The sequence below is a fragment of the Gamsiella multidivaricata genome, assembly GCF_025024155.1.
Source record: "Gamsiella multidivaricata strain RSA 2152 chromosome Unknown BC939scaffold_23, whole genome shotgun sequence".
NCBI lineage: Eukaryota > Fungi > Mortierellomycota > Mortierellomycetes > Mortierellales > Mortierellaceae > Gamsiella > Gamsiella multidivaricata.
In genome coordinates, this window is record NW_026251731.1 from 106,916 (window position 1) to 121,830 (window position 14,915).

The 14,915-nt window shown below is 47.7% G+C and overlaps 6 protein-coding genes across 6 annotated transcripts; all 6 read right to left on the reverse strand.

Annotated features, from left to right (window-relative positions):
* Positions 1 to 152: 152 nt before the first annotated feature.
* BC939DRAFT_447481 (uncharacterized protein) lies at positions 153 to 999 on the reverse strand. The gene has a single exon (XM_051555093.1). It carries the CDS (start codon positions 786 to 788, stop codon positions 186 to 188), a length of 603 nt encoding a protein of 200 aa, XP_051413506.1. The 5' UTR covers positions 789 to 999; the 3' UTR covers positions 153 to 185.
* A 2,862-nt stretch (positions 1,000 to 3,861) lies between these two features.
* On the reverse strand, positions 3,862 to 6,738 carry BC939DRAFT_447484 (uncharacterized protein). Its single transcript, XM_051555094.1, has 4 exons — positions 6,453 to 6,738; positions 6,191 to 6,361; positions 4,952 to 6,113; positions 3,862 to 4,856 (listed from the first exon to the last, which is right to left on the reverse strand). The coding sequence occupies exons 1-4, from the start codon at positions 6,538 to 6,540 to the stop codon at positions 3,887 to 3,889; spliced, it is 2,391 nt and encodes a 796-aa protein (XP_051413507.1). The 5' UTR covers positions 6,541 to 6,738; the 3' UTR covers positions 3,862 to 3,886.
* Positions 6,739 to 7,547: 809 nt separating this feature from the next.
* On the reverse strand, positions 7,548 to 9,166 carry BC939DRAFT_118404 (uncharacterized protein). The gene is made up of 5 exons (XM_051549978.1): positions 8,601 to 9,166; positions 8,444 to 8,498; positions 8,278 to 8,342; positions 8,105 to 8,170; positions 7,548 to 7,997 (listed from the first exon to the last, which is right to left on the reverse strand). The coding sequence occupies exons 1-5, from the start codon at positions 8,841 to 8,843 to the stop codon at positions 7,803 to 7,805; spliced, it is 624 nt and encodes a 207-aa protein (XP_051413508.1). The 5' UTR covers positions 8,844 to 9,166; the 3' UTR covers positions 7,548 to 7,802.
* BC939DRAFT_447489 (uncharacterized protein) lies at positions 9,164 to 9,960 on the reverse strand (the record flags this gene model as incomplete). Its single annotated transcript, XM_051555095.1, has 2 exons — positions 9,164 to 9,463; positions 9,550 to 9,960. 2 exons carry the CDS (start codon positions 9,958 to 9,960, stop codon positions 9,239 to 9,241), a joined length of 636 nt encoding a protein of 211 aa, XP_051413509.1. The 3' UTR covers positions 9,164 to 9,238.
* Positions 9,961 to 10,843: 883 nt separating this feature from the next.
* Positions 10,844 to 12,142, reverse strand: BC939DRAFT_118489 (uncharacterized protein). The gene is made up of 2 exons (XM_051549979.1): positions 11,036 to 12,142; positions 10,844 to 10,941 (listed from the first exon to the last, which is right to left on the reverse strand). Exon 1 carries the CDS (start codon positions 12,032 to 12,034, stop codon positions 11,237 to 11,239), a length of 798 nt encoding a protein of 265 aa, XP_051413510.1. The 5' UTR covers positions 12,035 to 12,142; the 3' UTR covers positions 10,844 to 10,941; positions 11,036 to 11,236.
* Positions 12,143 to 12,327: 185 nt separating this feature from the next.
* On the reverse strand, positions 12,328 to 13,691 carry BC939DRAFT_447508 (uncharacterized protein). The gene is given in 4 exon segments (XM_051555096.1): positions 12,328 to 12,488; positions 12,500 to 12,781; positions 12,857 to 13,232; positions 13,263 to 13,691. The coding sequence occupies 3 exon segments, from the start codon at positions 13,300 to 13,302 to the stop codon at positions 12,520 to 12,522; spliced, it is 678 nt and encodes a 225-aa protein (XP_051413511.1). The 5' UTR covers positions 13,303 to 13,691; the 3' UTR covers positions 12,328 to 12,488; positions 12,500 to 12,519.
* Between the last annotated feature and the right edge of the window lie 1,224 nt (positions 13,692 to 14,915).

Sequence of the window (14,915 nt, forward strand, 5' to 3'; positions counted from 1 at the left end):
AACAACATATGAAGCAAGTAGTTTGAACCGACGCGAAGAGGCCTTTTTTTTCTCTCGAGGACTTGGAAGCACTCGGATTCTGAAATAGAGCACGCATATAGAAACAAAAAGCAAAAAAACAAAACAATAAAGCTCCTTGTTTGTGAACAATACTCATTTTAATAATTTGTTTACGAATACGACGCCTAAGCTGCGAGACGCTGCAGTAACAGGTCCTTGCGTTGCTGAAGCTGGTCTTGGAGCTGCCTCTGTGCCTGTTCTTGTTGTGATATATGTTGCTGATGCTGCATTGCTTGCTTCTCTTGCTGAATTGCGTGCTGCTCAAGCTGCGCCGTGATGTGCCTCTGAAGGTTCTTGACTTGTACTTGCAGGTCGCCAACTTGGACGCTCAAGTCCTGGGTTACACGGGCATCTGCTGTATTCTGTGCTGATACGGATCCGCTGCTGGCGTCATCCATCGCATTCTCTGGCTCAGGGAATTTGAGGTCGCCAACGACGGGTTTGGAATGATTGTTCCCGCTGTCCATATCGGTATTGATCCGGCTTCCGTTTCTCTCAGCGTTCTCTTCCGTATTCAGTCCAGGCTTCAGCTCGGGTCCATTTATGTAGTCGTCGTCAAGCTGGAGGTTGCGCATCCACTCTTCAGTCATGTCAGTGTCGGCGGAGAGGGTACGAAAATCATGATTCTTTTCGTGATATGCCCGAACTTCCTTGGTGGTCGCGGTGAAATAGATTTCCTTGGGGAACCAATTGTGCGTTTGACGGAACCCGGGGGTATGGTATGACATATTCTCGGCGGATTCAATGAGGCGTAGTCGAGATTCGATCCAGATCAGGCGCCAGCCGTCGTCGCCCTTGCTGAACGCGACGTTGATGAGTGCTTGTGAGCAGTTGGCAAAAAACGGATATATTAGGACAAGGAGCGAGAAATCAAGGAGCAACTGAGTCCTCAATACGGACAGAATTTTTTCGTTACCAATAAGCATATTCAGCATTAACACCACGGTAAAAAAGAAAAAGAACGCCAACATGAGGTGAAAGGCCCAATCCTGAGTAGAAAGTTCATCATCGACTCTAGATGAAATCATAAAACAAGAGAACACAATGCTATTAGGTCGGAAATGAAGATAAAAACGTTAAATCAGGCTTCTCAGTGTAAGTACATCTTACCATGAAAAAGTAGGTATTTGACAAAGCGCCCAGGAAGTGGCGCGAGAATTTTATCTCTGGCTCTTCGCATCCTTCATATGGACAGGACCATAGCAAGTGAAGCGTTGCGATTGCAAAGGCTAGAATACCGCCGGCAAAAATGACAAAGAAAATACGGATCTTTCCCATTGCCTGCTGGATAATAGTAACGTATTTGCAAATGCTTTCGTTGATCCTTAACTCGAGCAGCTGGTATTCAAAGGAAATGAAGAAAAGTTTGCGCGTGAGCTCTTGGCAGGTTCACTAGCGCAGACAAGATGAAGCCTCATGATGTTTGATCTACATACCATGTGTAAAGAGACCGCCAGGACTGAGAAGCTGAGCGCGCACGTGTTGCCATATGGATCATTTTGGTAAATTATGACCAGCTGGTCGATAGCAGCAGCCATCGAAAGAACGAACGCGATGATGTCCAGAAAGTTGTACCCATATCTAAAAAGCGTACAAAGTAACACAAATGTTTGATACATTTGCGCCTCCGCTAAATCCGTATCTGTTGATGCATTTCTCCATCTAAACAAAGACTAGAGCCTTTGAAAATTGTGCCGCTAATGCCTCTCGGAATTGTCTGCGTTGCTGTGTATTCTGTTCGCTGAGGATCCGAAGATTTGATTTCGCCTTTGGTAGTGTTACTTGCGCGTTTGATATTGTATTGACAAAGGACGAAAGAAACAAAAAATGTAAGGCTGAGAGATGATGATGATGGCGAATCAAGATGAATGCTTCGTCATTGTTCCTGTGGCGAGGGCGAAGCCAAGGTCAGGGCTCTCCAGTTTATGGGAAGGCACAGAGCAGGCCCAATAAGGTTACATTCCACGTTGCACATTTCTCGAGATGGAAGATATCCATTCCGCTGCAACAAGCCTCTAAGATCCTACAACTAGACTACTCTTGGTGCAGTTTCTGCGGCTGTTCCTGAAGCTGTTTCTGCAGGTGTTTCTGAAGCTGTCTGAAACAGTTTCTGGGCTTGCATTTGTTGTCTACAAGTTGCGTTTTAAGATCACCGACTTGAGTGTCCATGTCCTGGATTACGACAAAGTCCATATTCCGCTGTGCCAATTCTGTTTCAATGTCACTTGTGTATCGCGCTCTCAGGCAAATGACGCGCTGATGCACCGCCATTGCTTGCTACTGCGGGTACAGCGACCTTTGACGCCTCAGAATTAACACTCGCCTTCTGCTCCCCCTTGCATTTACCCTTGACTTTCCCTTAGCCCTCCTTGTCCTCTCATCCGCCTCCAATTTCAGTCCGATTATATAGCTGTCATCAAAAGGAACATGTCGTATCCATGACTTGGTCTTAATGACACGTTCATAGACTATGTCCAACTTATGGAGGAAAGACTAACTTTGGCGACTGCAGCGAAGCAGATCTTTTTTGAGCCAGCTGTGTGTCTTATGAAAGCCCGGAATGTGTTATATGTTGGTATATGTTCGTACATATCCTCTATGAACTGAATAAATCGCAATCGAAGTTTGATCCAGACCAACAACGCCAATCGTTGCCCTTGCCAAAAGTGACGCTGACGAGGGCCAACAATGCCAAAAAAAAAAAAAAAAACCAGTTATTTTGCCTTTTTTGCAGCTAGTATGAGTCCTTTACACATCAACATGATCCGCATTAGGATGACGGTAAAGAAGGAAATGAGCGCCTTAATGATATAGATTGTCCAGTTTTCGTGGCCGAACTCGTCGGTGAAAAAATACCATCGTTTATTCTACGTAGTGGCAGCAAAATAAAGGACAAAGACGAATCCGTCGGTCAAAATCTGGCGCGCATTTAGGGTAGAGCCATATAAATGAGATAGATTTGGACAGTACCATGAAGAAGTAAGTTTCTAAGAGAGTTTCCTAAAAGTCGTGCGAGAACTTAGTCGTTGGATCTTTCCATGCTTCATCAGCGCATGATCTGGGCGACTGCAGTGCTGCGATACCAAGATGGGAATATCACCGGTAAGGATGAAGAAGAACAGACGAGTCTCAATCACAGCTTCTTGAATGATGGCGAAAAGCCTCCATTCCATCCCCTTGGTCCTTATTTCGAATAGCTATAAGGATAGAATGGTAGAAAGGCGAGTACATTGTACACTGTCAAATCTAATGATGTTACGGGTGTCAATGCACCTCGAACGCGCTACGAACACCCAGCGCTCTTTGCTCCTCGTATCATGTGCAGAAGTACTACAATAACGAAGAAAATGAGTGAGCGGGTGTTGCCTCTAGGGTCTTATTGGTAGACTACGACCTACAGGTCGTATGTTACTGCCATTGTGAGGCCAAGCGTGGGATACCTGTCCGGACCTAGTGCAGGTATCGATAGCATTCGTAAAAAAAAGGTGCGACCAAACGCCCTGGATGTTCTCTAATATTTATATTAATCATGCATTTGACGCCGGTAGTTGCTCTATGTGGTGCATTCCAATACTACCTGCTTGTAAAAGTTCCAGCCAGAGAAACACAGCACCGTGGCGATGACAGCAGCGAAAAGCCATAATAGGTGACTGGACTGGCTGCAGTACACCAGCATAAGAGATGCAATCAGCGTTTTAAAAAGCGACGAAGGAATCGTGTACGATCTGAGCTGGCCTAAATATAAGAGAGGTTATGTAGCACAGACGTTCTCGCGCTTACATCCTTGTCAATTGTGAAAAGCGCCTTTCATTTATTACTAATACTGTTACAGGAATTGATCTTCCCGCTCCTTAAACAGCTGGAGCACCTCGGGTATTGTCATCTCTCCTAGTCTTTCGCCCTCCCTCGTCCGCACGTTCACCGTCCCCCGCTCCTTCTCTTTCTCGCCAATCACCAGGATAAAGTTATATTGGGCTACCTGTGCATCACGGACCATCTTGTTGAGTGTGCCACCGGATTGTTCAATATCCACAAAGTAGTGCTTGTCATCCATCCCTACCACAGGGTCCTGAACCTTGCCGTCGGCATCCTTCTGGCCCGCCACAAGTGGCTCGCGACCCGCCTTGGCTAGTGTCTCCTTGACATAAAACGCATATTCTGTCAAGGATTTCCCGCCACCGCTGGTGCCATCGCTCCTCTCCGCGCTGGTACTGTCGACTTCAGCTGCCTTTCCACCAAAAACAGGCACGACCATAGCTTGACGCGGTGAGATCCAGAAAGGCCATCTTCCACCAGTGTGCTCAATCAAGATTGCCATCATACGCTCTACACTTCCCAACACTGCTCGGTGGACAATCACAGGGTGCTGCTTCTCGTCCTGTTGGTCATAGAACTGCAAGCCAAACCGCTGTGGAAGCTGGAAATCCAACTGAATGGTCGCAGTTTGGTGCCTCCGACCAAGAGCATCTCTCACCAGAATATCGATCTTGGGCCCATAAAAGGCACCATCGCCCTCGTTGATTGACCAAGAAAGTCCCGAATCATCCAGTGCCTGGCGAAGAGAGTCCTCTGCAGCATTCCATTCCTCGATAGACCCCATAAAATTGGTCTGAGGTCGCGTCGAGAGCGCAAGTTCGTAGGAAGGGAATCGGAAGGTTCTGTAAACGGTATCTACAAACGAAAGGGTCGAGCGGATTTCTTGAAAGATCTGATCCCGCGTGCAAAAGATGTGAGCGTCGTCCTGATGGAACCTGCGTACACGGGTCAATCCAGTAAGAGATCCAGTAGATTCGTTTCTAAGTAATGATAACAAAACGTATATTAGCATGACTCCCTCACAAAAGACGATGAAGTTGGTCTAATACGATGCAGTATGCCCAATGTAACTCACCGGTGAAGTGCACTAAAGTCGGCATAGCGAATTGGCAGATCCTTGTATGAGCGATTCGACATGTCAAAAATCAGGCAGTGTCCTGGGCAGTTCATGGGCTTGAGCCCAAACACCTCATCGTGGCCTTCCCTCAACTCTGCCTTTACGTTGTCCTTATGCTCGTGCGAATGGTCATGGCTATGATCGCATCCTCGCTTGACCTCGAACATGTCCTCCTTGTAGTTTTGCCAGTGTCCTGACGTTTCCCAGAGCTCCTTCTTGTACATCAAGGGCGTCATGACCTCCTCGAAACCATACTTCCGGTACTGCTGTCTCATAAACCGCAGCAGCCTTTCCACGATTCTGGTTCCGTGCGGCAACATAAAGGCTGATCCTGGACTCGCTGGGTGAACTGCAAACAATCCTTGGTTTTTGCCGATGACGCGATGATCACGTTTCTCGGCCTCGCTCTTTTGGTAATGCCACTGCTTCAGTTCTTTGACTGACGGGAAAGCAATTCCATACATCCGTGTCAGTGCCTGGGGCGATTTAGGGTCCCGATCCAACTCTGGCATGAAATAGGCACTAGACGTCCTCAAAATCTCCATCGCTTGCAGCTGTCCCGTGTGTTGAACATGAGGTCCACGGCAGAGATCCACGAATGGACCGCACTTGTACAGTGTGATCTCACTATCCGCAGGGATGTTGCCGATAAAGTGCTGCTTGAACTTGTTCTCAGGGAAAAGGCCGTAGGCGAACTCCTGTGAGACTGATAGCCGCTCAAAAGGCAATCGTTGAGCGACGAACTGATGCATGGTTCGCTGAATATCCGCGATATCCTCCTTGGTGAACTGGTGCGAAGGGTAATTCTGTTGCAAAAGCTCCGCCACAGAGAGAGATGGATCCTGGTCCTGCTTGGTCAATAAAAATTCGTAAAAGAAGCCGCCCTGTTTGATTGCAGGTCCATCGCAGAGAAGCAAGCGCGAGCCATATTTTGCTTCCAGGGACATTCCGAGTACATGCGCCGAAGAATGCCAAAAGAGACTGGTGAGGCGATCGTTGTTCTCCTGAAAGGGTACCAGTTCCAGTTGGCAGGACTGTTCCAGAGGTCGACTCATGTCCCAATACGTGTTGCCATTCAGCTGTGCGATCAACGTACTCTTAGCCAGTTTTCCAGAGATGCCTACACGCAGAATAAAGATTAATGCTTAGCAATGCTTATAGTTAAATCCATATTTGTAGGTCTTAAGTGAAAAGTACCTTGTGCGATCTCCAGCGGCGTGGTAGCTCCTGCGGCTCCGACTTTCTTTGTGCCGTCAGGAAGAATGATTTCAATTGAAAGCCGGGATCCATGACTGTTCCTGTTCAATTCTGACTGTCTAGCCTTCTCCTGAGTGAACGCCAGAGCACGCTTCTCGAACGCAGTTGAGGCTATTATATTGAGGTATCCCGCGCGAGCAGAGAGACGGAATCAGCCAGGGCTCGTCTTTTTTGCGCGATCTCCTCTAAAGAAAGTCCTTACACTGTCGAAGCTGTCCAAATGAGCATCCTATGCGGAATACACAAGCGACCTGCGTGGTCCTGGCACGTTTCCAATGAACCGATAACATGGCGATTGGTGAGCGGCGAAAGACGATTGGGGATCAACTTTGGCGACGCGCTCCCTCTCTCCGAGGCGACTGTTTACGATCGAACCCATTTTTGACAGTCCTGATCGGAATCGACCCTTAGCTGGAGCAGCTTAGTCAAGAATGCCATTGCAATGTATCGTATCATAGAAAGCGCACACTGGCGCCCATCGATAGATGTATTGACCAACCATGATATCCACAGAGAGTCCATTTATGCGACTTTTTAGTTCAAAAAATATTTTGGAGGGCTTGCCTGTATCCATCTAATTACTCTGCTATGCGTCTTCTACCCGTTCATCCACAACTGGCACCTATCAGTGACACTCCTTTCTCAACTCTACTGAACGGCATACCTTTGCAGAAGATACCTCATCTCCGCTGGGATCCAGCTATAACTGACCAACAATTCATACCGTATCCATGGTATACATTACCCAGTACATAAAAAACAATAAAGGCATCAATGTCATCAATAATACCATTTTCTTCGAGTCCGTATAAAGGTCGAAACCATCCGAAGGGAACAAGAGCGACAGCATATTGAGAATAAGGAAATGAGAAAGCAAGGTCAGCAGCCCTGTTGTTGCGTTTCTGAGTGTAATAGGGAATAACAGCATGGTGTTTCAATGTGATGTTTTCGCTCTCTCTTTCATTCTTGCATTTTTGTGGTGTTTTGAATGCTCTGTGAACGAAACGGCTGCTGCTGCAATGTCCTGCATGTCGAACCTCCATCCTAGAGCAGTACTTTGGCCAGTTTCACCCTGTGTACTTCAGCTGGCCACCTCCTTCTCTTTCCTTCTAAATAAAGAACAGAGAGATCAGTCTCGGCTGTCACGATAGCCCCTCGAGTGATCTCCGAATCCTCTGCTTGACGGAAGTCCTGGGCTTCTTGATCGGCTTTTGCTTTTGCGCCTCTTGCTGTCGCGTTCGTAGGGACGATCACTGTAGCCACCACGACTACGGTCGCTGTAGCTGTCATGGCGGCGTCCTCCACGATCTCTATCTCCACCACGTCCATCCCTGTGGTCGCCCCCATTGCGTCCGCCATAGCCACGGTCGCCACCACCACGAGACCGCTCTCTCTCATGTCGATTGTCCCTTCCTGAAGATGACTGATTCTCGTGCGGTGCTCCAATACGTGTACCACCTAGTCCTCCGCCTAACAGACATACATAATTAACAACATATTGTTAGTAAGCTATTATGTGACCACAAAGTACGGATGTTTAGTGGACAGGCGATTAAGGAACCTTACCTAAGCGTTTTGGTCTCCACCCCTTTACTGTCCTGCCACGCTCAACGTCAACAACGATTCGGCGCCCCAGAACCTTGATACCATCCGCATCCTTATATGCTGCCTTCATGTCTTTCTCACGCTCGAATTCGATAAATGCGTATCCTCTGGGCTTCCCCTCCGGATCTTTAACAACTCTAACCTATAAAACAAACGCAGACCGCGTCAGTTGAACAGGTACAGAAAACTGTAATACTTTACGACTACAAGGTCGAAATAGTCTTATGCCATTTCTTGGTAAAGACTTACGTTTTCAATAGGGCCATACATCTGGAACTCGCGCCGCAAATCCTTCTCAGTACACTCGTAGCTCTGCTCGTATATTGCAATTCCGGTAGACAAAAGGAAGTGCTGAGGTTAGTAATTATGTAAGGCCTTTCTTTACGAGTCTGTCCATGAAAAATAGTCCTCAAGCAACTTACAAGGCGAGAAATGTGCAATGTCTTATATGGATCGCCAACAACCTTTTCATCTTTGTTTGGGTCCCCTATGATAGGATTGTAATTGAAACTGCAAGTGAGAAATGATGGCGTTCAACAATAACAGCAGAGCAATAACGCCTCGCAGCAATCGATACGGCGCCTTTACATGCTTCTAGTCCTGTCTTCAAAGCTTCCTGAGCCTTTCTGTCTCGTTCCTCCAACTAGTTACAGGAGCCAAAAGAAGGCAGGAGTTAGACATGAACCGAACAGCAGTGAGTTGGAAGCAGTTGAATAACATGCAAAATGAAAAACCGGCGATCTACCTTTTGCTTCTTCCTCTCTGCTATGCTCAACGTGGGGACATAGTCTGTATCATGATTCTTGCACATATCCAGGTATTGTGATACAGGCATTAACCGCGGCTCGTCCTTCTTTCCGGGATCCCGATCCAATGGCTTTGCATAGGGCAGAGGCGGGCGCGGTGCAAAAAGTCGCAGCAGATGCGGTGGCAGAGCTGCCGTGCCCACACGTCCGTCCGAATCCTGGTTTCCTTGACGACGATTCATTCTTGGACAAGGTCGATCAGAGATTCAGTGATAACAGTTATAGTGGCGAAGGAAACTGAACTCGTTCTCGAATACTGTTTTTCGCAGATTCTATTATCCGCTGTCCGTTTGGCGTCCTGTATCGTTCGGTGTCTAGGAGTGTGATGCAAGTTCGAGAGGGAATGTGGATGGCAAGATCTTGTTTGCCGTTTTGAAAATAGGACTATCTAGGCGCTATCTACGTCATCGTAAATTCATCAACGCCCCCTGTAATCAGCACGCGTGTGTGTGTGGCCGTACACACAAAATGCTGAAGTTCCATCTTTCTTCTTTTTTTGCGATTAGTGGCGCTGGTTCCAACAATCGCCCCTTCGGCCATCTCTTGCCCTGGACTTCTTGACTCCATCCATGGGTATCTACCATCTGCCGTGACGGGGTGAAGATAGAGTGGTCGTTCCTGGTGCAATAGGTACTCTCGGGCAATGTTGGACATGTTTTCGGCCGCCATCACATCTCTGTGGCGATACCGTCCACAGTAGGGGCAGAAGAGTTCTCGAAGGGTGACTTGGGCCACAAACCGGTGGCAATCCGGACGTATAAAACTCGTTGAGACCCACCACAATGTATCTGAGAGACCGAGCCTAAATAAAATAACAAAATATGTTATTCATTGGCACTCACTCCTCTGAAGACATTCCCGATGGTACATGGTGAAGAGTTTGCTTACCAATGGGACGAAATACGACAAAAATGAAGAGTGCAGAGATGACAGTCGACTGGAGCTTCCGAACTGACCAAGGCCCACACCGATCAACGCAGGATTGTCATCCTTGCAGCGCTCACCGATGCTGCCACCAACAATCCGGAGTAGGCTGTTGGCAATAGCCTGGTACTCGATGTGCTTGGCTCGCTTCATATCCCAAGTGTGTTTGTTGAACCGATTATTGTTACCATTATAAAAGTCCAACAGTCGGTCCTCGACTTGTTCAAGCATCTCGATGTAATTGGTGACGCTCGCCTCTGGACCTCGAACAGGAGGAAGACAGGACTCGATGTCCGCGATGGAGTCTGACTGACCCGCTGGAATCAACTGCTTCTCGTCCTCAAGCCACCGTCTGTATCGGAACACAGGCTGCATCACCGCTTTTTGGTTGACAGCAAGATTATGGTGGTGGGCTTTCTTGAGCTCTATGGCTTTCGTGAGCCCTATCATTGTTGATGGCGTGGTGGTCGTTTGTTGTTCCAAAGTGAGTCTCTGCATAACATCCTGTGGTGTTGTTGTCGAGGAAGAGGTAATAGGGAATGAGCCTTTGAAGGACGGAGGGGCTCCTTGCACTGGATCCTTGTCTTTGCCCGATTGTGGAAGATGTGCGTATGTTCCGACGACAAAAGCTTGTCTTGCATCAAGGGTGAGGATCTTGATATCTTTAGGATCGACACTAGGCCAAAGTCTCGCCACATCGTCTTTGGTTCGGACAATGTTTCGGATCTCCGTCAAAAAATCGCTGGTACCGTGAAGTGTTGAAGTCAATCGAGGAGGTAGGCGATCGTCGGGCAACCGTTTGTGTTTGACTGACAGAAGTTCCCTGACTTTGGAACACAGGAGCTGCATAGTGAATCCGTCAGTTCGTAAAGACCCCCTGAGAAAATATCTTCTGCGGGCATAGGTCTCCGGTCTGAACTCTGGATCGTCCAGCATCTGCAAGTGAGTCTCGAGATCATCAAGAAATAACAACTTGATCGCAGCGCGGTGTCCAGCCTTGCCTCTCTGGCGACTGGTCAGGTCTTCGGGATCGATATCGACGATGAGGTGCTTGATGAGAAAGCCTGGTTCTTTTCCTCCTATCCACTCCTCAACATCCTGAATGGATGTGCAGACGGTACCGACCAGCTCCTGAACCCGTGCCCTCAGTGCGCCTCCGCGGTTGAAAAAGAACATGGCTAGTTGTCGCTCCGTGAAACTGACAAAAGGTTGCTTCGCCGTCGACATGGGGATGATCCTACGAGGGTTTGGACTTAATTTGTTGATCGCGAGGTAGTTTTCAATAGCAGATACCTCCTCTTGGATCTCCACGTTAACATCGGATCCCAGCAGCCCCTTCTTTTTTCTTTCCTGGAGCTATAATTGAGAAGATAGAAAATAATAAATGAGAGGCATAATAGATATCGGTTTGATGTACATTGAGATGACCAGCAGTGGCCTCAACTCATACCTTATTATGCAGCTTACAGGTCCCATTACGGTACATTTTTTTGAGTTCGACCTTGAGCTGCAACGCCACCGATAGGAGTAACTCTGTTGGTGAGAAGGGAGTTGTCTCGTTGAGAGCGGCCCGAGGATGTGGTGGGGCGTACAGTCCGAGATCCTTAAGGCGATCAATGAAATCGTTGACTTTCTGACCGGTACCACTTTTTCATGGGTAGTTCCCAGAGTAGAGGTATGACAGAAAGCTCTGGAGGAACAAGAACTGCTCAGAGCCTTTGCCATCCTTGAATTTCTGGTCCATGTCACCACCATCCTCATCGTCGTCCTCTGCAGCACAACCGTCATCCAGCTTTTTCGCGTCCTTCATGGAGACTCGAGGACAAAGAAAATTCATGAATCGACGATTGTTGGGACCCGGTCCATGCTTGTTCACATGCTCGACAAACTTTCCAATTACTCGTTGACCTTGTCGTTTGATCCTGGCAGCCTCGCGCACAGCGTTTCGGATACAGAGGGCAACTTCCTGTTGAACGGTACCGTCGTTTGGCAGAGCTCGTCTGAGGTTAGCGGATAGAGTACCGACGTTCAAAGTAGACGTTGGGTGCTGATATTGTAATAACCGTGTAATAGCGAGCTTGTGGGTGGCTGCACTCGAATCGGACAATGTTTTGAGTTTGGTCTTGGGCTTGGGCTTGGGCTTGGGCTCGTCGCTGGAGAGCTCAAGCTCGTCTTTTGCTTCAGGCTCCTTGTAAGGCTTGAACTTGTAGAGCTTCATCTTGACTGGGTGTGGGGGGTTTGTTGCCCCTGTCCTCGTCTTGAATGAGTAGCGATGGCGATTTCGTGGGAGTTGCGTCCTTGGAAGCGGCGGGTGACCGTTTGACTCCTGAGATGGTAATGTGGTCGGAGGGTTATCCTGCAGATTCGGTGCAGGTTGTTCTGGTTGTGCTGAGGATGGTTGCGGTGATGGCGGCTGTGGTAAGCGCGACCCAAGGCCAGACTTCAACATAGCTGGAGACTCAACTGTCCTATATCGAATGGAAGAATGCGAGGAACGGAGGCGGATGATCTGATCCTTGCGAGTACTATTGACATCAAAACAATAAGTAAGGTAGGCTGTGAGACGATTGCCGATGCCAAGTCCTAAATGCCGCGCGATATTGAACAGAAATATAGCATACCTTGGTTGCAGTTGTGCGCGAAAATCCTTGTTCTCCTAGTACATGGCACAAAGATCCTTGAGTCGTTTGTAAAGCTCACTGTAGGACGAGACGTTGGACAAAGGACGAGGATCACTGACAGGCGTCTGTTGGAGATCAACAAAGACTCTGAGTGCAAGTTCAAGTGTTCTGTTGTCTGTGTTTTTTAAAACGACCTTGGAGTCTTCCAAATATGCATTCACCGTCTGTCGCACATATGCAAAAATAGGGTAAAAAAAAGTAGAAAAAAATATATATTAGTTAAATGGCTCAGCCTCGCTCCTTAATACTTTGATCATTGATATTTACCTTGTTTCTTGATCGTCTTGATAATCGAAAAGTTGGTCGCCGGTCCAAGAGAGTAGATATTTTTTCCGTAGTCGTTGTTGGAGGCAACAGCGAGGGCCGTGAGTTGGATCCTGGACACACCGAGAACCTCACAGATATCCGATATCTTGTAGATCAGAATCAAGTTCTTTGAAATCGGGCGCCACAGGGTTGACACGGATGGGTACGCGAGCATATCGCTGTCCGCAGACACGACAATATCGTCAGATCTGCAATCTCGAGCGATCACAACATCAGCTTCCGTCTCGCATCGCTGAATGTTCCGCCCCTCGTCCTGCATATACTTGACAAATGCATCACGGATGGGCAGGGACCAATAGAAGGAGGACGCAAGGCTGGTCCAGGCATCGGCAAAGTGTCGCTTACGGACCTTGAGGTTGTTATCGATCCGTCTTTGTAGTTCATCCACACTTTCTTTGCATCGCTTAGTGGTCTTCTCCCGAGCTTCTTGGCGGATCTGAGCAGTGAACTCCTTCACCTCTGCCTGGACTCCGTCGACGTAGATAATGATATTTTCCTTGGTCCCGAACCGCATAACATCCAGCTCTAGGATCGTATGGGCCACCTCGATGGAGTTTCGTGTATAAGCATTCCTGATGACTGAAAAGCGAGAGAGAAGGTCGAATCTTCTGGTGGCGGTGCTCGAGGTTGTTGACGCGGCTGATGGTTAAAGTACAGAGGGTTGGTAACCCTTCTTACGAAGAAAGGCGTACCAGCCATTAAGACCCATCACTTCCTGTACGTCGAGTGGTGCGATGAGAGAGCTGCTGTCGAATGTGTAGTGTTTAGCTGAAGTAATGTGATCGATTCAATGGAAAAGAGGTCGGATGTCGGGAATCTGCAAGACGATGAGGTTATGAGGTTTAAAGTAAGGAAGGAAAACGAGTGATCAGTGCTGTAACGCGTGGGTTCATGCCAGAGTTTAACTCTGATTGGCATTGTCATGTGACGCTAGACGCGTCTTAGATTGAATCAACGTCGCCCTCATCACAGAAAGCTCCATGATGTAAAGATGAGCAAAGGCAGCACCGGAACGTCTAGAACCATGGAACCATGGATTTCTAATCTGGATCTTTATTCGTCTGATATATAAGGAAGGACAGACTATGTAGTTGGACCACAGTTCATATACTCACGGGATTTAACAGGTCTCGCGTTTGGATATAACGTCCGCGCACATACCACCTTATTTCGAATAAGGTTCGCGTAACACGTTTCAGGTCACCCCAAGCCGAAAGACCGCATCGTGCTGCTTTATTTCTTCGATAGCTTTCGCCTTTCCGTATATTATCGCCCACCCTTGCATCCGCCTCTAGCTTGGCTATATATTTAGTCATCGTCCAACGACGCCTCCGTTCCTTGATGACTTCAATGTCACAGGAGTCGTGTCTAATCCAGCGATTAATCCAGCGATCACAGTAGAGCAGATATCCTTGGGGAAGTAACTATATGTCCCGCAGAGCCTAGGGATAAGGTGAGACAGGTTCTTGACAGGCTCGGTATAGTACGACCGGGATATGCTGAAGTGAAGGCGTTTGGTATCGCCGATCTTGTTGTATACCATACTGACAGGTGCTAGTTGCAAGGCAAGATCGTGGTATGCGCTCCTAAAACTCGGATATTACTCGGGACATACCTCGCATCTGTAGATAACATCATGTCGCTGCCTCGAAAATATGGATAATGGAAATTTGAGTGCAAATGGAGTAGAGCATTATAAGGTCACGACCCAAATTACCTTGTAACGCAAGCAAATGACAATTGTTAGCAAAAGGAATGTAAGTTCTGTGAGGTTCAAAGTAAAATGCAACTGCGCAGTATGTTAACTCTCATAGTCGTATCCAGGATTTAGATTGCACTCTCGACAGGAATGGCAAGCATAAAGCTATCACGAGAGTATTGCCTGGGCGGCGTGGCGTTCGTACGCTGCACTTATTTGCAAGACGGTTACTAGTTTCGAGACCCTTGAAAAAGGAAACAGATCCCGATCCCATCCATGCAGCTTATCGCCTTTGTGCTCTGGGGCTAATATTCCAGACGTGTTGTTGAGCCCTATCGGTAGATCGATAGCACAGAACTGGCTACATCTACATTGGATGCTGTAGACTGCGAATTGAGTCCTCTTTGCATACTAAAAGAATTTAGTCTCTGAATCTACGTTATTGAGGCCAGTCGCGTGAAAGATCGAGTCGGAAGTATTTCATCGCTATAGATAGTATATATATGTTGATGTTTCTGTAGCTCTAAGGTGAGGAGAGGCCACCTAGACACACTTAAAAACACAGAAAGGAATACGCGTAACGCTGCGTATGTTAATAACAATGCAAACAATCGCCTGCATTC